The sequence below is a fragment of the Camponotus floridanus genome, unplaced genomic scaffold (assembly GCF_003227725.1).
Source record: "Camponotus floridanus strain SB8 unplaced genomic scaffold, Cflo_v7.5 scaffold532, whole genome shotgun sequence".
Lineage (NCBI taxonomy): Eukaryota > Metazoa > Arthropoda > Insecta > Hymenoptera > Formicidae > Camponotus > Camponotus floridanus.
In genome coordinates, this window is record NW_020229695.1 from 3,312 (window position 1) to 27,295 (window position 23,984).

At 27.4% G+C, this 23,984-nt stretch overlaps 2 protein-coding genes, 2 long non-coding RNA genes and 1 pseudogene across 5 annotated transcripts; all 5 read left to right on the forward strand.

The window, feature by feature from the left end:
• Window positions 1–564: 564 nt before the first annotated feature.
• Window positions 565–2,574, forward strand: LOC105252566 (mevalonate kinase). Of its 2 annotated transcripts, none has more exons than XM_011259997.3 (3): window positions 565–642; window positions 1,066–2,024; window positions 2,170–2,574. In XM_011259997.3, the coding sequence occupies exons 2-3, from the start codon at window positions 1,134–1,136 to the stop codon at window positions 2,431–2,433; spliced, it is 1,155 nt and encodes a 384-aa protein (XP_011258299.2). In that variant the 5' UTR covers window positions 565–642; window positions 1,066–1,133; the 3' UTR covers window positions 2,434–2,574. The 2 variants fall into 2 exon arrangements, with proteins under 2 accessions (XP_011258299.2, XP_011258298.2); XM_011259996.3 differs by having other exon boundaries at window positions 566–642; window positions 1,060–2,024.
• Window positions 2,575–4,435: 1,861 nt separating this feature from the next.
• Window positions 4,436–5,785, forward strand: LOC112639261 (mevalonate kinase-like). The gene is made up of 2 exons (XM_025412619.1): window positions 4,436–5,383; window positions 5,522–5,785. Exons 1-2 carry the CDS (start codon window positions 4,436–4,438, stop codon window positions 5,783–5,785), a joined length of 1,212 nt encoding a protein of 403 aa, XP_025268404.1.
• Window positions 5,786–10,753: 4,968 nt separating this feature from the next.
• LOC112639262 lies at window positions 10,754–12,911 on the forward strand. The gene is made up of 3 exons (XR_003123400.1): window positions 10,754–10,792; window positions 10,939–11,050; window positions 12,771–12,911. It is a non-coding gene; the product is annotated as an uncharacterized LOC112639262 (long non-coding RNA).
• Window positions 12,912–13,554: 643 nt separating this feature from the next.
• On the forward strand, window positions 13,555–14,160 carry LOC112639259 (annotated as a pseudogene).
• Window positions 14,161–16,346: 2,186 nt separating this feature from the next.
• Window positions 16,347–18,140, forward strand: LOC112639260. The gene is made up of 4 exons (XR_003123398.1): window positions 16,347–16,375; window positions 16,813–17,014; window positions 17,201–17,332; window positions 17,971–18,140. It is a non-coding gene; the product is annotated as an uncharacterized LOC112639260 (long non-coding RNA).
• The last annotated feature ends 5,844 nt before the right edge of the window (window positions 18,141–23,984 follow it).

Genomic DNA, 23,984 nt, shown 5'->3' on the forward strand with positions numbered 1-23,984 from the left:
TTTACATTGCTCATCAAGAGCAATTCGATATAAAATCTTTTCACGTGCGCTCGGCTACACAATTATGAATCAACGCTAATTTTGGCAGTTCGACATTGTTCGCGATATGTGTCGCGGCATGCTTTCAACATTGGTTCACATCTGCAGAAGGATACTCACAATGATTTTGATGATTAGCAATTAGAAGAATTCATATTATATGTTACGATCTGTGAAAAAATTGTAATATATATATACAATATAATATATAATATATAATTATATTAAACAAGTAAACAATATAATTCAAAATACAACTAATATTATCTTTTATAATACATCTTAATCTATGGATATATATATATATATATATATATATATATATATATGTATATTGTGTGTAAAACTGCGACAATAAAAAACTAGATAAATTGTATCAATGCAATTTATATATTATTTGACAATTTGTTTGAGTCTAACATTGCAAATAATATATGATGTCAGATTATGTGAAAAAAGTAAATACATTTAGTATAATTCTTCTTTAAAAACTTCGACCTTGTCAATATTTTGGTTCGCATATTCGGAGCGCTTGCTTGAGAATTTCACGAGACAAAATCAGTCATAATCGAAACGCGGCTTGAACAACATCAAAACCTACCGGTAACGTCTTAAATAATTTGTGGCTTCTCTGTTTCTATGATAAATAATTTTAATAGTTTAATAGTAAATATATTGTATTCTCCAACTTGTGTGGAATCTTGATAGAAGAAGCAAACATGAATTGTGACAGAGGATTCAGAAGATTTTAGTTCGCAGAGAATAAAAACAATTGGAAAGAATTAATATCCGATTGGATATTAATTCTTATAAGTAGATTCTTATAAATGGATTTTTCTTGCTTTGTATCGATATAATTCGATAATATATTAGTGACACATTATTTTTGTTATCTAATTTTTTACATATCTGACGTTACGTTTCAACTTATATAAAACGAACAAATATTTTCAAATATTCGATGACCTCTTTTCAAATTGTATACATAAAAATACATTTTCTAATATCTATTTCTAAAAGTTGCAGATTAAAAATTTTATAATCAACGCTACATCGATCTTTCAACGAAGAAGAGATTTTGGCACGCAGAAAGTATGATTACATTCAAAATTTCAGCACCGGGTAGGATTATCTTATGCGGAGAGCATACGGTGATGTATGGAAAACAAGTTGTGGCGGCCAGCTTAGGTCTTCGTACCACGCTCAAATTCCGCCAACTACCTCTAGAGTCAGGAATGATTAAGATAGAATTCCCCCATGTCAATATGTCGTTAGACATACCTTTACAAATGATTGTAAACTTTACTTCCCGCGAAAATTATAATATTATAATCAGTAATTATATCCAATTCCTTGAAGAAGTGGGATATTTTATCACTTTCAACGGTTTATGGAGCACATATGAGCAGAGATTTAGCTTACAAATTTTCTTTTTTCTCCTATTGATTATCGCTCGAAAGGAAGAACTCGATATACAACCTTTCCGCGTACACTTGTCCACGGAATTAAAGATGAACGCTGATCTTGGCAGTTCGACGTCGTTCGCGACATGTCTCGCGGCGTGCTTTTTACATTGGTCGTGTCTACAGAAAGGTGACCACAATGGATTTACTCCGGAAGAATTGGAACGAATTTCGGCATACGTGATGTCCTCTGAGGAAGATATACAGAATTATGTGTTCAAGCAGGATCACATGGTGTGCACACACGGTCGTGTAATAGCATATCAATGTAGAGAACCGCTAGACGCCCAGAGTGAAATGATAAATACGCCACAAATGTATATTTTGCTGGTTGATGCAAATTTTAGCCAAAATAAGAGGCAACAAATAAAACAATTGGCCAAAAGGAAATATAAAGATGGCATCGCCACCAATGTTCTTTTAGACCAGATCGATTACATATCGAAAGAGGTTGTTGAAATACTCCGTAAGATCAGGGATCAGAAAACAAACACGAATTTACAATCATTATGTGATCTACAGGTGAGTCTTGTTTCATTTCATTGCGAATTATTTCGTTGTATAGTTTGATGCAATTATTTTTGCATTTATAATAATCTCGAATACATCATTATTCATAAATGGAAATTATGTTGTTTTTTTATTTAAATTTCTTAATGCTTTGCAGGCGAAATTGTCCTCGAATCAAAATTTGCTGCGTCAGTTGGATTTATCGCATTCGAATATCGATTTGATTTGTACAATTGCAGAATCTTGTGGATTCAGGGGAAAACTCACAGGAGATGGAGCTAGGAATGTAATAATTCTATTACCGCCGAATTATCATGCAGAAAACAATGATAAAGTATATAATCTTAAAAGGTGCTTGGGGGATGAAGATTTTTTTGGCGAAGTTGTTACAATATCTTGCACGGGAGTGCGACTTGACTAGATACATTAAAATTGCACATAAATAATTGCATAATCTGATTAATTAAATCTTAATAATTTAGCAAAAACAATGTAGTGAAATTATGAATGTTATAATATTATAATTATATTTTATAATCGAGGAAGGAAAAACAATACACAATTTTATATATTTTCTGTTCCTTAATTTCTCTTCTTTCAATGATATCATGTTAAATTATGAAGTTATAAGCGAAGAGTTACTGTAAATATTTTTATTGTAAACTTTGTCAAAACGATTAATTTTTTATGTGCCACTTTATTTGATGATTTTCGATAATATAGATCGATTCGATAATGTAGAAGATTATCATTTCATTTTATAAATTTCATTATTATAGTGAATATTGAATATTATAGTGAATGTACTCCTTTGATTTTGTGTGATTTATAGTGAATATTATAGTGAATATACTCTTTTGATTTTGTTAATAAATAGCTGTGTATATTTTGATTGATTATTATATAGTCTATTATTATATAGTCCACTTTTGAATACGTAAAACACAAAGATGTGCATATAGTCTAATTTTGCATACATAAAAAACAAAGATGTGCATAAAAAAGATGCAATATATGATGATAATGAAAAGGATGATTTTTTTGGTATAATTTAACAAATGCAAATAGTAGGACATACATATAAGAAAGCCAACTTATACTAGTATTTTATTAATATTTTTTTGTAAGAAACATTTATGCTTTCTCGCGTATAATGTTATCATGGGATATGTGCAAGGAGGAAATAAAAATTTTTCAAAAATAACAAAGTGCGTATCAGCTGAACAAATATAGTTAACGTGTACATATATATTGAAATCTTTAAATTACTATTACAGATATATGCGTTGTTAATAGTTAGTAAAAGAGAAAAAGTGTTCATTTTTTTTATTTTATAGACTGAAATTTTATATATATATATGCATGTAAAAAAATTAACAGACAAAGCATTATTATCCTTTTCTTGATTTTCATTCTTGAGATGTAATCGAGATGATGCATTTTACTTATTATTAATCGAATTAAAATTTACGCAATGCAATCTAAAAATAACAAGGGCGGCACTGCTTATCGCCTGCATCAAAATTACATAATCGAATTCTATTAAATGATGTAATTCAATGTACGAGTATTTTATTTCAATTACAAAATAATGTGCGTCAAAGTATATTTTGTTAGTATTTGCATAAAATATTACATACAAAAAATATAGATATACATGTTCTACGATACGTAGATATATAAATATCACATAAATTGTATCAGTACAAATAAAATAATGACAATTTATTTAACTTTTACACATTACAAATAATATATTATTTTCAAATTTTCAGGTTATGTGTAAGTTTTGTGAATATTTTCTTATTAAAGTATATTAAAGAAAAAGAGAACGTCTCAACATCGTAATCGATGTTTAGATTCAGAGCGTTGCTATTGTTATTAAAAAGAAATCAGTAACGATCAAGACGCGAAATTGTACGACACGAAGTATAAACAGTGTTTTGTGCGATGATGAATGTTACCGAATAATTTTCATATCTTTTTTTTCGCGCGTTGTCCGTATATATTATAAAATTTTAATAGTTAAAATTAGAATGTATTATATAAACTTTTTGTGTATGTGAAGTATAAAAATAGAAGCAACGACAATTTATAATTCCTGTTAACAATAAAAATCAACGAAAGAACGAAAAGAACGAAAATCTGATTAAATTGTATGTGCATTTTTATGTGGAATACAAATTCGATATTGAAGAATTGTTTTTGTCATACAAAGTGGACATTTTTAACTTATATAAAATGAAAAAGGAGCGACAAATATTTTTGGTCAGTAATCGCAATGACCTTCTTTATGTTATATAAATATTATTTAATTCTGATAAATCTCAATAGAAGAATTGCAGTAGGGTTTATCTCTCTTACGTCTTATTATTTAATACTTATTGATCTTTTTGGAGTGTAGAGATTTTTATTCGTAAAAAATGGACGACGCTAAAAAATTGAAAAAGATTGAATTTAAAGTTTCTGCACCTGGCAGAATAATTTTATCCGGCGAACCTTCAATGATGTATGGAAGAAATGTTGTATCAGCCAGCATAGATCTTCGAACAACGCTTAAATTTTGCGAAATAACTGATAATCGAAAAAATATCATTGAGATAGATTTCCCTGATATCGATTTATACTTGAATTTATCTCTAGAACATGTTCTAAATTTCTTTTTATATAATAATAATAATAACGCTAATCTCTTCATAGAAGAATACATCATGTTGCTTATACACGTGCAATATTTTATCACAGTAAACGGCATGTGGAGCACATACGAACAAAGATTTAGTTTACAAACATTTTTTTTCCTCTTTATTTATACTATTTTAAACGAGGAGCTAAGTGCAAAATCTTTCCACGTGTGCCTGACTTCCCAATTACCTATGCGCGCTGGTCTAGGCAGTTCAACATCGTTCGCGACATGTCTCGCGGCATGCTTTCTACATTGGGCACGCCTGCAAGAAGGTATCGACGAATTTAGTGATGAGGATTTAGAACAAATTTCGGATCGTGTTTGGTATTGCGAGGAAATTCTACAAAACTATGTAAGCAATATTGACAACGAGGTGTGCTCATACGGCAAAATAATACGATTTCGACACGGTAATCGGACAGATCCTAATTTTAAAAGATTTCTGAACGTATCAAAAATAAAAATTCTGCTGATCGACTCAAGAATTCGCCAAAATAAATTCGAACAAGTGAAAAGATTGGCGGAGATGAAATTTTCCAATTCTACGATTTTAAATATGATTTTGAATAATATCAATTATATATCAGAGGAGGTTTGTAATACTCTTACAAATATTGATTATATTCAAAAAATCAATTTTCCAACAAAACAATTAGAGTTACAGAATGCATATGAAACATTGAAAGTAAGTTTTTTTTCTATTTTTGATTTACTTTCTTACGTATTTTGAATAGCTTTGTGATTACAACAATTTCAAATCGATGATTATTCATTAATAGCTGTGTACCATTTCTAATTTAAATTTCTTAATTTTGCTTTACAGCATTTCGTTCTATTACATCAATTATATTTTTGTTTCTTGAAATTGTCACATCCAAATATTGATATGATTTGTGACATTGTGAAAGAATATGGTTTTGCGGGAAAAATTACAAATTTTGGTGGAAGATATGTATGTATTTTATTGCCGCCAGATGCAATAGATGAAGATGTCATGATGCTTTCGGCACACCTAATGAGCCTGGGTTATTATGCCACAAAGACTAGCATGAGTTGTAGTGGAGTGAGAATTGATAATTCGTATTAAAATAATCAATTTAATTATATAATAACGAATAGTCTTGTATATACATAATATATACATATATATATATATATATGTATGTATGTATGTATAAAATAAAATAATTATTAATTTTAATTGCGACATTATAAGTAAGAAAAAAATGAACACACAATATTCAGTTTTATATCATATATCCTGTGTTAAAATTTCTGTTCTTTAGATTGATGCCGTATTGAACTTTATAAAATTATTTATAATTTTATTAAATTAAGCGATGTCACTGTGAGCAATATATTTATTGCAAAATTTGTTTATTGAAAATAAATTAATTTTTTTCTTATGCCATTACATTTTCATTATTATACATTTATTTATGCAAGATAAAAAAGAATTATTCTTCAATATATTTTTCCAATCTATATGATCGGACACGAGTAATGACGTTCGGAAAAACGAATTTATTTCAATTTATTTATAAATATATTGCTTCAATATATTTATTTAAATAAATATTAATTATTTTTATTAGTATTATTAATTTAAATAAATAAATATATATATATATATATATATATTTATTATTTCAAATTATTATGTAAGAAATAAATATTCATGCTTTCTCGCTTAATTATATTTTTAATATTAATAATATTAATAATAATTTTATCAGTTTTTATTTATGATTGCGAGAGAGAACCAGGAATCTTAACAGAAGGATAATAAAGCGCGTGTTCTTTGAACAAATATATGAATTATCGCATTAATTGAATGGAAAAATGACAATGAAATATTTTTCTGCATTAATATTTGATAATGTGGCCAGTGGAAATATTATTATCTTTTTAATTTACTATTAATATTTGTGCAGTCTGCAGAAATGACAAAAGAGAAAAAAATATTTCTTCTATGTTTTCATTTTATCTTTAGCTTTATAAATTGAAATTTTATCTATTCGTGGGAAAAGTTATTAAAGAACAAGTATCGCTATTTTACTCCCAAATTGACTTTCCAGTCGGAATTAATGATACACTGTACTTATTATTAACCGAATTAGCTTTATCCATAAAATAATAAGGAAAATTTGCTTACCACTTCTTACATCATAATTTTATTTTGATCGAATTATATTAAATAATATAAGTCAATATGCGAGTATTACGTTTTTATGTCAGGTATTAATTAATAAATGATCTATATCAAATTTCTTTTTCGTTTTTTGTTGTTTTTTGTATCTGCTACATAAAATATGTTTATCGGAAATATATTGTGTATATATACACACACACACACGCACACACATATACATATGCATTTGTACATTTACTGTAAAGCGTCAATATATAAATATTACATACAATTAATGCAAATAAATAATGATAATTTGTTTGTCATAGTGCATGTAACATATCTTTAAAAATAATGTTTATAAAATATAATATTAATATTATCTTAATTTATAATATATAATATTATTATAACATATAATAACATTATTATAATAACATTATTATAATATATTATTATTATATATAATATTATATATTATATAATGCTTATAATATATACAAATTTCGTGCGGTTTTATTAACTTATTGAAAAGTTTTGACATTGTAATCGCGCCATATTTAGATTTATTTCGTAGCGTTGTTATTGTTATTAAAACGAAATCAGTCTGTATCAGGATATGAGAATGTACAGTACAACACGAAATATAGTACAGTATTTGATATGAAAACGAATATTTTCGAATAATTTTCGTAATTCTTTTTTCATTGCCCATAAAAAAATTATAAAATTTTAATAGTTAAAATTATAATGTATTATACACACACACATACATACACACACAATCTTATTTTCTAATTGAAGCATTAAATGTAGAAGCAAAGACAATTTATAATTTGTTACAAACACAATGGAAAACAACGAAAATCTAATTAAATTGTAAGCGTGTCTTTTGTACGGAATAAAAATTCAATATTCAAGAAATTATTTTTGTCATACATACAGTGAGAAAAATGAGAGAAATGTCCGATGAAAAGGTAACAAATTATACCGATCACTTTAATCGGATATCTAATCGGAAAATTCTGAATTTTGAACTTTCTGATCAGATATCCGATCGATTGATATTTTCTGATTGGATATCTGATCGGTTTCTTTTTTGCCGATTAAAGTGATCGATATATCCGTTCCTTTTCACCGGTTTTTTTCTCAGTGTAACCGATGCATTTCTAATGTATGTAAAACGTAAAAGGAGCGACAAATATCTTCGGTCTCGGTGATTTTCTTCATGTTACATAAATATTGTTTAACCCTCCGAGATCACACCTATTTTTTCAAACAAGGAGGTCACTCTGGATCAATATGACCCGAGACGAACTTTGATTCGCCATTTGACCATTTATCCACCGATCGTCTTGAAAAAATTCTCGAATTCACTTGTGACATTATTAAATCGATTGCTATAAAAAAAACAACTGCCTTAGGAATTATTAACATATTAAAAAAATTCGCGAAAAAATTGTTTTTTTAAAAAAAATGAATTTTACGAAAAAATGAACTACAGTTAGAAGGCTTCATGCCCGCCACTTTTCAAATTGCTCGCAAGATATTTAGGAGCAAAGTTGAGGTTCGTCACATTGACCCAGTGTGACCTCGGAGGGTTAATTCAGATAAATCTCTATAAAAAATGAAATACTCAGATTTATTTCTTACGCCTTATTATTTAATACTTATTAATCTTTTTAGACAGAAGAGATTTTTATTCGTAAGAAAAAATGGACGACGCTAAAAAATTGAAAAGGAAGTGTCAGCACCAGGCAGAGTCATTTTATACGGAGAACCTTTGGCATTGGTGTGATAAACATATTGTAGCGTCCAGTATAGATCTCTATACCATGCTCAAATTCCGTCAACTATCTCTAGAATCAAGAATCATTAAGATAAAATTCTCTGATGACCATATATCGTTAGACATATCTTTACAAATGATTGCAAACATCATTTCCGACGAGAATTTTAATTTAGTTGTCGATGTTTATATTCTGTTTTTTAGACACGTGCAATGTATTAACATCTTAAACGGTCTGTATTGCACATTCTTGTTTTTATCTTTAGTTTTATGAGAGTAAGATTTCGTAACAAGGGTCAATAAAAAAAAATAAATAAAAACCTAACCATTTCGAATTATCTTTTGAGAGATTGAAGTTAATATTACATCTTATTTAATTAATTATATTAAATTTAATGCAACGCAATCTATATAAAACAATAAAAATAGCACATTAAATGACATAATTCAATAAACAGTATTTGTGTATATATTGTGTATATACACATATTTTTTTATTTTTTCCGTATAAAATATTACATGCATGTACTTAAACATATTTACATGTATGTATATATGCAAAACTCGTGCATATTGTAAAATTGCTATATATGAAATATTATTTTAAATACAGTGAGATAATGACAATTTGTTCATAACATTGAAAGTAATGTATTATTTTTATAATTATGTCTGTTTTAATAACTTCTTATGAAAATATTGAGAAAATTTGACATTGAAGTTCATATTTATAATTATGATTTCGAGGCATTGTTATTATATTTAGAAAAAATCAAAAACGATCGAAACGTATACAACAAGAAATATAAACGTTGTCTTGCGCGAGAACGAACGTTTCAAATTTTTATTGTCAGTAACTATTTTATTTGGTCCATGATAAGAATTCAATAGATGAATATGTATCATTTCGATTTACATGTAAAACCTTGAAAGAAGAAACCAATTACGATTAATCTGCTGATAAAGGAAGAGCAGGAAATCGAGAATTTGATTAAATATATTCCCTTTGTAAGTATATCAATTTGATAATAAGTATTGACGACGAATTTCTTTTTGTTACAAATCTCATATTATAACTCATAACTCATATTATACATTTGTGCATAGTGATAAGGAGCGACAAATATATCATATCTTCGTCACATGAATACGTATGAATATATATTACGTAGCAAATACGTTTTGCATGGTTTTAATAAATAGAAGGCACGCAAATTTATTTTTCTGTGCTCTATTGTTGAACGATACTGTTTGCAACTTCCATTTCTTTGAAAAAGCAAATATTCTTATTCATAAAAAGGATGATTGAATTTAAGATTTCCGCACCGGGTAGAATTTTCTTAAGCGGAGAGTATGCGGCGAAATATGGAAAAAACTTTGTGATGACCAATTTAAATCATCGTACTACGCTTAAATTCGCCGAATTAATTAAATATAAATTATTAAGAGACATTTGTAAGATAGAATTCCCTGATGTTGGTTTATCATTGAATTTACCTTTGGAATTAGTTAAAAATTTCCTCCATAGTTATGATATTCTTGGCACGAATAGTGTCCGCTTGTTTAAATATGTGCAATACTTTATTACCGTCAACGGTATGTGGAGTACATATGAGCAAAGATTTAGTTTACAAATGTTTTTTTACTCGCTTTTTTTTATCGTTCATCGAGAGCAACTCGATATAAGACCTTTTTGCGTACACGTGAAGACGAAAATACCGATGCACGCTGGTCTTGGCAGCACGGCATCGTTCGCGGTATGTGTCGCGGCATGCTTTCTTCATTGGTCACGTCTACAGAGAGGTGATCATAATGAATTTAGTTTTGATGAATTAGTACTGATTGGGACATCTGCCATGCAATGCAGGAAACCTATATGTAACGCTATGTATCTGACGGACATTGCTGTATGTTTAAACAGTAACATGGCTATAAGATGTCAATTGCTTAATTGCTACTTAGCTTACAATAGATGCTCTTTATTAACGCCAGAAAAGAGAATTCTTTTGATCGATTCGACTGTTCGCCAGAATAAGTACAAACAAATAGAGTATGTGGCACAATTAAAACGTTTTTATCCCGAGATTGTCGATCGCCATTTGAATACAATAGATGAAATCTCAAATAATATTTCAACAATGTTAACATTACATGATCAGTTCGATACATTACAGGTATATTATTTTCACTTCTCTACAAGCAATAATATTACTTCGTTATATAATGTTTTTGTGTAATATCATCTAAAAGATGTGCAAATATAATTATCCGATACAAATGCAGTATTGTTTTTTAATTTATATTTTTTAACACTTTATAGAATTACATTCAAATGAATCAACATGTGCTATCTGAGTTAAATTTGTCGAATGAAAAATTGAATGATATTTCCGCCATTGCATATCTTTGTGGTTACGTGGGAAAACTTACAGGTATTGGTGAAAGGAAATTTGCATATATTTTGCTACAACCGGGTATTTCAGAAGAAGAAATTGGTAATATTTCCGCACACCTAGAGTCCAATTTTCCTGTTACGGTAACTAGCATAAGTTGTGACGGAATAAGAATTGAGGATTAATATTAAATTTATTGATTTATAATTATATAAATAAATAAATAATAACAATAGCTAACAATAAATGTAATCAAAATTGTGGTGCAATTACTAATTCAAGTACTGTTTCAAAGAACAACATGCACTTTTGTTTAACATATTCTTTTATTTAAAGTTTGTTGTTTGTGATTGACACCATATTAAATTACGAAGTTCAAAATGAGGACTAATTGAATATTCTAAAATATGTCGAATACGTCGATATTAGTTTCTTCTTTCGTATGCTATCCCTTTATTTCGAAAGTGCAAATTGAACAAAGATGTTGCCAAGATATTAATGCGAGGCGATAAAACATACCGCAGTCTTTTTCAGTTCGCAAATTAATAGATATACAAAGGATTCATAATTCAAGTTTATAAATTACATAATGCTATTACTGAATAAAAAATGGGTCAATTAGTACTAGATTAGTACTAAATTAGTACTAAATTATTTTTTTCGTAATGATTAATAAGGAATTAGTAAAATAGAATTCATGAAATAAAATTTATTTGATATTGTTTTTTAAGCGGATAATGTTCATAGCTGTACGGTTAATAATGCGCGTGACTATATTTTCTCTGCTGTGTAGTTTAAAGTTTTTCGACTCATTTTTCATTTTTTAACAAATAACAATGTTATGTAGTTCGTGAAAGCAAATTATGAAATACATTTTATATTTATGATCAATTATTATATATGATTTAATTTTAGACACATATAGATTGGTTATACATATATTTATTATATTATTAATCCATAATAATAAAAGAGACCATTTTCGATATATTTTATCACTGTCCAATAAAATGACATATGAAAAGAGCTAATAAGCTCATAAAATGACAACAAGAAGCTTTTAATAAATTGCTAAATGAAATTATCTATTTCTTTACTACTTAAACTTCTCTTTACTACTTTTAATATTTTTAACTCTTTACTACTTTTATTACTTAACACGGATTTAGTAAAACAACAGAAATCGCAATAGTGATAAAGTTTCGAATAAATATATGAATTATTTATAACTTATTATAAATTTATAATTTATAAATTTTTTAATATATTTAAAATCATAATTTATCATTATATATGAGTTATAATTATATATATATATATATATATATATATATATATGTAATTATTTAAATAATTATATGTATATATATATTATCACAATTATACATATATATATATAAATATAATTATAAATACATGTGTTATAAATTTATATAAAATATAATTATATAATTTATATAATTATAGAAAAATAATAATATATAAATATAATTATTAATTATATATAAATATATAAAAATTATTTATAAATATATAATTAATATGTGAATTATTTATTAATTATATAAGAATTAAAAAGGAATAGAAAATTTCGATTCTGCGATTTTTAATAATAATGCGTTCTGCAATAATATGGAAAATGACTATTTTGCTATGCCATAAAATACGTTTATGTATTATTATAAGAAAATTATTATTGTACAATAAATAGAGATAAAGAAAAAAATATTAATCACCTTTATTCCATTTCTATTTTCAGTTTTTATATTGAAAATTTATCTATTTTTAAAAAAATAAATAGAAAGAGGTAAAATTACATCCTGCTCCGTACCGTGATACATATTATTGAGTTGAATTAAGCTTTATGTATGTACAAATGCGATCTGTAAAATAACAAACATAACGCTATTTATCATTTACGTCAGAATTATATGATTAAGTACTAACAATACAGTTAAATCATGTAGTTTGTATAATGTAGGTGTTGCATTTTCGATTATCTTTATCATTTATATTGATTAACAAAGTTAAAGTAAATTTTTATTTGTAATAGATATTGTGTACATATATTGTAATATTGCTTAAATATCACGTACATTATGTCAATGCGAATGAGATAATTTTAATAAAAAATGATACATTTAATTATTTTCTATTATTTACAAATATATATAAATATATTACATATACGTTTAAATGACTTTTGATGAAAGCATTAAGAAACTTTAACATCGATATTGAAGTTCGCGCCTTGAATATATTGTTATTGTTGAAATAAAATCAGTCACGAGACATACCGCGAACGATACCACGTAGTGATATATAACACGAGAAAAGCTCTTTTTGGGGTAAGAAACATTAGAATAAGCTCTGTTTTTCATTTTTAATATAAAATTTTAAATTAATTATAATATATATTATTCTTTGAGAACTTGAAAGAAGAAGGATAATTCTTGTTATTTCGATAACAATAGGAAAAGATAATACTTGTGACTGAATCTATTGAAGCTTATTGAAGAGTAGATATTTTTATTCGTAAAAAAATGATTAAATTTAAAGTTTCCGTTCCAAGTAAAATGATGTTATGTGGAGAAGACGTGATGATGTATGGAAAACATGTGAACCAGCCTAGATCTTCGTACTACCCTTAAATTCGTTGAATTAATTGATGATCCAAGAAACATTATTAAGATTGAGTTTCCCGATGTCAATCTATCATTGAACTTATCTTTGGAATTAATTCTAAATTCTAAATTTTTTACTGATAATTTTCTTCCTCTGATTGAAGACGATATTGTATTGCATAAACATGTGCAATATTTTATCACCTTAAACGCTTTATAGAGCGCATGTGAGTAGAGATATAGCAAACATATTTGCAAACATTTCTTTTCCTGTTTTTTTACGTTGCTCATCAAGAACAACTCGATATAAAATCTTTTCGCGTGCGCCTGGCTACCCAATTACCGATCAACGCTGGTTTTGACAGTTCGACATCGTTCGCCGTATATCTCGCGGCATGCTTTCTACATTGGTCATATCTGCAGAAGGGTATTCACAATGATTTTGATGACTATGAATTAGAAAAAATCATGTTATCTGTGAAAAAGTTGTACCAAACTATGTGTTTGATTGAAGTATGGGATTGATAATAAAAGGTGCATATATGGCCAAGTATTGAGAGCTCAATATCAAAATCCATTAGATTGTAATGTTAAATTATTGCAAGTGCCGAGAATTAAAATTTTATTGATTGATTCGAGAATTCGTCGGAATAAATACAAACAGATGATGCGAACAAATTAAACATTCATCCCGATAAGAGCGATTAATTTTTGCGTAAAATCGACAAAATATCGAAACGAACCTGCATCAGACTCGTAGCAATTAATAATAGCCAGAAATAATAACAATTTGTAACAATTATACGACTCGTACAGATTGTTAGGAGTAATTGTAAGTATATTTTTTGATAATTTTTTTTATATTACTTTGTTATATATTTTCGTGCAATGCCAAAAGATTTAAAAGATTTGCAAATACATAATAATCTGATATAAATAATATCGTTTTTAAATTTAGATTTCTTCGAATCAACGATTTTCAGATGTCTATTTTATCGAATCAAACTATACTTTATAGATTAGGTTTATCACATCCCGAGTTAGATATGTTTAATTGCGAGAAATAATGGATTCACAGGAAGACTCACAGGTTTTGATGGATATGCATATATCCACCGAATACTCCAAGAGAAAACATCATAAATCTTTCAACACATTTAATAATGAAAGATTTCATTGTTAGAATGACTAGCGTAAGTTATAATGGTGTGAAACTTGACGAGGTATAGAAAAATTATCAGTTGTATGAACAGTACGAATAATTATCAATAATTTAATTAACATGAATAATTAACATTAAGTATAAATAATATAAAATTGCAATTTAAATGCGATGTGATATAAATGGAAAAGAACAAATAATATATAATATATTCTATTAAATTGGAAATTCTTGGTCTCTTCTGGTCTACCTAATGCCGTATTGAATTATAAAATTGGAAGGTTGGAATCACACTGTTAATATTTTTATTTCAAAATACATTAAAAAAATTAAAATTTTTCATAAATTACCTCACTCGCGATGGACAAGATAGATTGATTAAAAAACGATATCTTGTCAAGTTATAAACAAAAAAATATACCGAAGATCTTTTTTCGATTAATAAATTGTTGAATTAATTGTATATCTGAATAAACATGCATATATAGCTTACTTTCGGTAGTGTAAAGTATACTTAGATTATTTTATGTATTTATTATTTTATTAATTATAATTGACTAATAAGAATAACAGAAAGAAGGGAAAATGCCATAAATGTCTTTGGTATATTTTTTATCAATCTATATTACAGAAACTAAGCATAATGATAGGAAAAAATTAATTTCTTAAAAATTTTAACTATATTTTGAAAAAAAAATATTTAGACGTATTTATGTTGTATTAACATTATCATTAAATATGGCTGTAATAAAAAGTATGAATTTAATAGTAGTAAAAGTAACAAAATACATGTTTGTCGAATTATCACATAAGATGGCGAAAAATATTGTTATTAATACGTCATAGTATTATGAAAAATATTTATATTATTACGTACATTGTGATATATTATATATAGTATAAATATTTATATATTATTACGTAAACTACAATTATATATAGACTTGTATATTGCATAAAGACAAAGAAAAAAAAAAAGAAAAAAAAATTATTTTTATGTTTTAACTTTATTTCTTTATAGTTTAGAATTTCATCTAATTATAAGTAAAGTCAGTAAAAAAGTATCATCATCCTGCTTCCGATTTTGACTTTCGAGCCGAAGTTGATGATGCATTTTACTTAATCGAATTTACATAATGCTATTTATAAAATAACAATAGCGCTGCTTATTCTTGTGTATCAAAATTATATAATTACATTAAACAGGTAAACAATATAATTCAAAATAACACAGCTAATACTATCTTTTATGATACATCTTAATTATATAATAATCGACGTCGAAGAATATTTTTCATAGATACATATATATGTAAAACTGAGATAATAAAAAAGTAGGTAAATTGTATCAATGCAATTTATATAATATGTGACAATTTGTTTGACTCTAACATTGCAAATAACATATGATGTCAGATTATGTAAAAGAAGTAAATATATTTAGTACGATCCTTCTTGAAAAACTTCGGCCATGTAATCAATATTTTGGTTCGCATATTCGGAGCGCTTGCTTGAGAATTTCACGAGACAAAATCAGTCATTTTCGAAACGCGGCTTGAACAACATCAAAACCTAGCGGTAACGTCTTAAATAATTTGTATTATTAGTAGCTCCTTTTTTTCTATGATATTAATAATTTTAACAGTTTAATAGTAAATATATTGTATTCTCTCAAACTTGTGTGCAACCCTGATAAAAGTAACGAAGACGAATTACGACAGAGAATTCAGAAGATTTTAGTTTGCAGAGAATAAAAACAATTGGAAAGAATTAGAATCCGACTGGATATAAGTGAACTTTTTTGTTTTGTATCGGTATAATTCAATAATGTATTAGTCACACATTACTTTTGTTATACATATTTAACGCATTATGTTACGCACCTTCAACTTATTAAACGATTATTTTCTCGATGACTTTTTTTTGCATCAAATTGTATAAATAAAATTGTATAAATAAAAATACATTTTCTAATATCTCTAAAAGTTGCGGATTTAAAATTTTATCACAAACAGTGCATCTTTTGACGAAGTAGAGATTTTGATACGCAGAAAGTATGACTACATTACAAATTTCGGCATCGCGTAGGGTTTTCTTATGCGAAGAGCATACAGTGATGTGTGGAAAACAAGTTGTGGCCTCTTAAATCTTCGTACCACGCTCAATTTCTACAAACTACCTCTAGAGCCAGCAATCGTTAGGATAGAGTTGCCTAAGGTCGGTATATTGTTAGACATACCTTTACAAATGATTGTAAGCTTTACTTCCGCCGAGAATTTTTATTTGGTGATCGATAATTATCCCGCTTTCCTTAGACGCGTGGAATATTTTATTAGCTGAAACGGTTTATGGAGAACATTTGAACAGAGAGTTAGCTTACAAATTATCTTTCTCCTCTTATAGGTTATCATCCAAAATGAGAAACTCGTTATATAATCTTTTCACTTGGCCACGCGATTAACAACAAACGCTGGTCTTGGCAGTTCCCGACATGTCTCGCAGGATGCTTTTTACGTTGGTCGTGTCTGCAGAAAGGTGACCACAATGAATTTACTTCGGAAGAATTGGAACGAATTTCGTGATGTACTTTGAGAAAATGATACCGGAGTTCAAGCAGGATCACATCGTGCACAGAAAAAAAAGAAGTGTTAAATCAAATCTTATATACTTAAACTAACGCGTTCACTGTTTCGTATATACGCAACAATTAATCTTCTTGGAAGAATTTAATAATTTTAAATTTTAACAATATTATAGTCTTATTTTAATATTGTAATTGTCACCTCAAGAATATATAATTATTTAATTCTACTTTAAGAAAATCTTTGATTTAAAAATGTTATTTTCTATCCAAGATTTTCTTTTCCGTTCAAAAAAATTAAATCTTAAATCATGAGAATATATTTTTCTCGATTGAACTATATAAAATGGCTTTATTCAAGTAAGCAATTATCAAGCAATTATATTTTTCTTTAATTAACGCAATATAATCGCATTTTAAGATTTCCGTGTTAAAATTAAATATATTTTCAAAATAAGAACGTCCTTTTTTCTGTGCGTGCATACACGGTCGTGTAACAGCATTTCAATATAGAGAACTGCTAACCTAAAGAGTGAAATCATAAATACGCCAGAAATATATATTATGATGATTGATGCAAAAATTTGCCTAGATGAAATGCAATAATTGGTCAACATGAAATATAGATATAGCAACGCCGTCGTTGTCCATTTAAACAAGATTAATGCCATATCGCATATAGATTCAACACTCCGTATAAGAGGTATCAGGGTTCACAGAGCAAACATGGAGTTACAATTACTCGAAGGATTATATGAAAATCTACAGGCAAGTCTTGTTTCATTTCTTTGCGAATTATTTCAATGTATGTAGTTTGATATAGTTGTTTTTGCATTTATAATAATCTCGCATACATCATTATTCAAAAATAAAAAATTGTTGTTTTTTTATTTAAATTTCTTAATGTTTTGCAGACTAGCCTTTCCTTGAATCAAGATTTGCTATGGAATTTGGATTTGTCGCATTGAAATTTCGATACTATTTGTTCAATTGCACTTGTGGATTCAAAGGGAAACTCACAGTAGATGGAGCTAGTAAAGTAATAATTCTATTACCGCTGAATTATCATGCATCAGTATTTCACAAAAATAAAGTTGATAATCTTACGAAGAGCTTGAAAGAAAAAGATTTTATGTCCCAAATTACTACAATATGCACGGGAGTGCGATTTGACTAGGTACATTAAAATTGCACATAAATAATTAAGTAATATGATTAATTAGATCTTAATAACTAACCGGAAACAATCTAGTGAAATTACAAATTTTATAATATTACAGTTATATTTTTTATAATCGAGGAAGAAAAAACAATACACAATTTTATATATTTTTTGTTATTTAATTTTTCTTCTTTCAATAATAATTAATTAATATTATTAATATTAATTATAATAATTATTAATATTAATTAATAATTATTCATATTAAATTATGAAATAATTAGCGAAAAGTTACCGTAAACGTTTTTATTGTAAACTTTGTCAAAACAATTAATTTTTTATATGCAATTCCATTTGGTGATTTTCGATAATGTAGATTGATTGAGAGAACTAATGACATTTTATTTCATAGATTTTATTTTTGTAGACTTTTTCATTTTGTTAATAAATAGTTGGGTATATTTCGATTGATTAGTAAATAGTCTATTATTATACAGGGTGTTCTAAAATGTATTTCAAAAATTTAAGGAGATATTCCTCACATCTGAAGGATGAAAAAGAATATATATATATGGACATAAGTGCGGAAATGCTTATTTCAGGAGTTATGTTAAAAATACTGTTAGCTGTATTATTTACAGAAGGAAAAATTTAGGATTAATTATTATAGACAAATATGCCACCAGTGCGTGATATTCGAAATCTTCATAACCGTATCACTGCAGGTTGCGAGACAATCCGCTGTACGCCAAACATTTTTGAACGCGTCTGTGAATCAATGCGTCGACGTGTCACTGCTTGTATTCAGGAAAATGGTGAACATTTTCAACATTTATTATAACATACTCAAGGTCACATTAAAATCAAATGTAAATAAGCTTAAGTAAACGATTGTCATCTGTAATAATTAATCCTAAATTTTTCCTCGTGTAAGTAATACAGCTAACAGAATTTTCAACATAACTCCTGAAATAAGCATTTCCGCACCTACGTCCATATAACATTTTTTCATCCTTCAGGTGTGAGGAACATTTCCTTAAATTTTTTACATACCTTTTTAGAACACTCCGTATAGTCTACTTTTGAATACGTAAAAACAAAGATGTGCATTAAAAAAGATGCAAGCTAATGAAAAGAATGATTTCTTTGATACATTTTAATAACGCAAATAATAAGACATATAAGAAAGCCAACTTATACTAATATATTTGTGTAAGTAACATTTATGCTTCTCGCGTATAACATTATCATTCGATATATGCAATAAAGGAATAAAAATTTTTCATAAATAACAAAGTGCGTATCTGAACAAATATAATAAACGTGTACATATTTAAACTTTTAAATTACTATTACAAATATATGCGTTGCTAATAGATAGTAAAACAGAAAAAAATGTTCATTTTATTTTTTTATTTTACAGAATGGAGCAATTTTATACATTGAAATCTTACATATATGTATATATGCATGTAAAAAAATTAATGGACAAAGCATTATCCTTTTCTGGATTTTTATTCTCAAAATGTAATCGAGATGATGCATTTTACTTATTATTAATCGAATTAAGCTTTACGCAATGCAATCTAAAAATAACAAGGGCGCTGTTTATCGTCTGCATCAAAAATACATAATCGAATACTATTAAATGATATAATTCAATGTACGAGTATTTTATTTGAATTACAAATAATTTGCGTCAGAGTATATTTTGTTCGTATTTGCATAAAATATTACATCCGAAAAAGTAGATACATTTATATGTGTACTACGAAAACGTAGATATGTAAATATCACATAAATTGCATCAGTACAAATAAAATAATGACAATTTATTTAGCTTTTACACATTACAAGTAATATATCATTTTCAAATTTCCAAATTACGTGTAAGTTTTGTGAATATTTTCTTATTAAAATATATTAAAGAAAAAAAGTACGTTCAACATTGTAATCAATGTTTAGATTCACGATTTCAGAGCACTGCTATTATTATTAAAACGAAATCAGTAACGATCAAGACGCAAATTATATAAATACAAAGAAAACATACTTTGACGTAAATTATTTTATAATTGAAATTGTACGACACGAAATATAAAGAATGTTTTGTGCGGAAACGAATGTTGTCGTATCATTTCCATATCTTTTTTTTTCGCTTTGTCCATATGTGTTATAAAATTTTAATAGTTATAATTAAAATCTATAATCTTTTTTTGTATGTGAAGCATAAAAATAGGAGCAAAGACAATTTATGATTCTCTGTTAACAACAAAAAACAACGTAAAAACGAAGAGAACGGAAATCTGATTAAATTACAAGTGTATTTTTGGATAGAATACAAATTCGACATTAAAGAAATTATTTTTGTCACACATAGCCAACGCATTTCTAATTTATATAAAATGGAAAAGGAGCGATAAATATCTATGGTCTACGGTCTCGGTAACTTTCTTCATGTTACATAAATATTATTATATAATTATGATAAAGCTCAATAAAAGAACTCCAATACTCAGGTTTATCTCTTAGGACTTATTATTTAATACTTATTGATCTTTTTGGAAAGTAGAGATTTTTATTTATAAAAAAAATGGACAAGGCTAAAAAATTAGAAAAGATTGAATTTATAGTTTCTGCACCAGACAGAGTTATTTTATACGGAAAATCTTTGGCAATATATGGTAAACATATTATAGCGAGCAGAATAGATCTTCGTATCACGCTCAAATTCCACCAATTATCTCTAGAGTCAAGAATCATTAAGCTATAATTTCCTCATGTCCATATATCGTTAGACATACCTTTACAAATGATTGCAAACTTCATTTCCGATGAGAATTTTAATTTAGTTGCCGATGTTTATATTCTGTTCTTTAAACACATGCAATGTTTTATCACCTTAAACGGTCTGTATTGCACATTCTTGTTTTTATCTTTAGTTTTATGAGAGTGAAATTTCATAACAAGGGTCAATAAAAAAATAAATAAATAAAGACCTAACCATTTCCAATTATCTTTTGAGACATTGAAGTTAATATTACATCTTATTTAATTAATTATATTAAATTTAATGCAACGCAATCTATATAAAACGATAAAAATAGCACAGTTAAGTTTTTGCGGTAAAATTATAAAATGAAATAAAATTAAATGACATAATTTCAATAAACAGTATTTGTGTATATATTGTATATATACACATATTTTTTTATTTTTTCCGTATAAAAATATTGCATGCATGTACTTAAACATATATAGATGTATATATGCAAAACTCGTGCATATTATAAAATTGCTATATATGAAATATTATTTTAAATACAGTGAGATAATGACAATTTGTTCATAACATTGAAAGTAATGTATTATTTTTATAATTATGTTCTGTTTTAATAATTTCTTATGAAAATATTGAGAAAATTTGACATTGAAGTTCATATTTAGAATTATGATTTCGAGGCATTGTTATCATATTTAGGAAAAATCAAAAACGATCGAAACGTATACAACAAGAAATATAAACGTTGTCTTGCGCGAGAACGAACGTTTCAAATTTTTATTGTCAGTAACTATTTTATTTGGTCCATGATAAGGATTCAATAGATGAAAATGTATCATTTCGATTTACATGTAAAACCTTGAAAGAAGAAACCAATTACGATTAATCTGCAGATAAAGGAAGAGCAGGAAATCGAGAATTTGATTAAATATATTTCCTGTAAGTATATCAATTTAATAATAAGTATTGACGACGAATTTCCTTTTGTTATAAGTCTGTAACTCATATTATACATTTGTGCAGAGTGATAAGAAGCGACAAATATATCATATCTTCGTCACATGAATACATGTTACGTAGCAAATACATTTGGCATGGTTTTAATAAATAGAAGGCACGCAAATTTACTTTTCTGCGCTCTACTGTTGAACGATACTGTTTGCAACTTCCATTTCTTTGAAAAAGCAAATATTCTTATCCATAAAAAGGATGATTGAATTTAAGATTTCCGCACCGGGTAGAATTATCTTAAGCGGAGAGTATGCGGCGATATATGGAAAAAACTTTGTGATGGCCAATTTAAATCGTCGTACTACGCTTAAATTCGCCGAAATAATTAAATATAAATTATTTAGAAAAACTTGTAACATAGAATTCCCTGATGTTGGTTTATCATTGAATTTACCTTTTGAATTAGTTAAAAATTTCCTCCATAGTTGTGATATTATTGGCACGAATAATGCCCGCTTGTTTAAATATGTGCAATACTTTATTACCGTCAACGGTATGTGGAGTACATATGAGCAAAGATTTAGTTTACAAATGTTTTTTTTCTCGCTTTTTTTTATCGTTCGTCGAGAGCAACTCGATATAAGATCTTTTTGCGTACACGTGAAGACGGAAATACCGATGCACGCTGGTCTTGGCAGCACGACATCGTTCGCGGTATGTGTCGCGGCATGCTTTCTACATTGGTCGCGTCTACAGAGAGGTGATCATAATGAATTTAGTTTTGATGAATTACTACTGATTGGGACATTCTGCCGTGGAATGCAGGAAACTATATGTAACGCTATGTATATGATGGACATTCCTGTATGTTTAAACAGAACGTAGCTATGAGATGTCAATTGCTTAATTGCTACTTAGCTTACAATATTTCCACTTTTTGACGCCAGAAAAGAGAATTCTTTTGATCGATTCGACAGTTTGCCAGAATAAGTACAACAAATAGAGTATGTGGCCCAATTAAAACGTTTTTATCCCGAAATTATCGATCGCCATTTGAATACAATAGATGAAATATCAAATAATATTTCAACAAAGTTAGCATTAGATGATCAGTTCGATATATTACAGGTAATTTTTTTCACTTCTTTACAACACAATATTACTTCGTTGTATAATGTTTTTGTGTAATATCATCTAAAAGATGTGCAAAATATAATATCCGATACAAATGCAGTATTGTTTTTTAATTTATATATTTTAATACTTTATAGAATTACATTCAAATGAATCAACATGTGTTATCTGAGTTAAATTTGTCGAATGAAAAATATGAATGATATTTCCGAAATTGCATACGTTTATGGTTACGTGGGAAAACTTACATGTATTGTGAAAGGGAAATTGCATATATTTTGCTACGACGGGTATTTCAGGAGAAGAAATTTGGTAATATTTCCGCCACACCTAGAGTCCATTTTTCCTGTTACGGTAACTAGCATAAGTTGTGACGAATAAGAATTGTAGGATTAATATTAAATTATCGATTTATAATTATATGAAATAGAATAAATAATAACAACAGCTAACAATAAATGTAAACAAATCTGCCGCCAATTACTAATTCAAGTACTGTTTCAAAGAACAACATGCCACTTTTGTTTAAAATATTCTTTTATTTAAAGTTTGTTGTTTGTGATTGACACCGTATTAA

Excerpts from the sequence above, each read along its gene's own strand:
- LOC105252566 (XM_011259997.3), top strand. The coding sequence starts at position 1,134 with ATGATTACATTCAAAATTTCAGCACCGGGTAGGATTATCTTATGCGGA. Across the intron at positions 2,025-2,169 it reads AATCATTATGTGATCTACAG|GCGAAATTGTCCTCGAATCA; the intron begins GTGAGTCTTGTT and ends AATGCTTTGCAG.
- LOC112639261 (XM_025412619.1), top strand. The coding sequence starts at position 4,436 with ATGGACGACGCTAAAAAATTGAAAAAGATTGAATTTAAAGTTTCTGCA. Across the intron at positions 5,384-5,521 it reads ATGCATATGAAACATTGAAA|CATTTCGTTCTATTACATCA; the intron begins GTAAGTTTTTTT and ends TTTGCTTTACAG.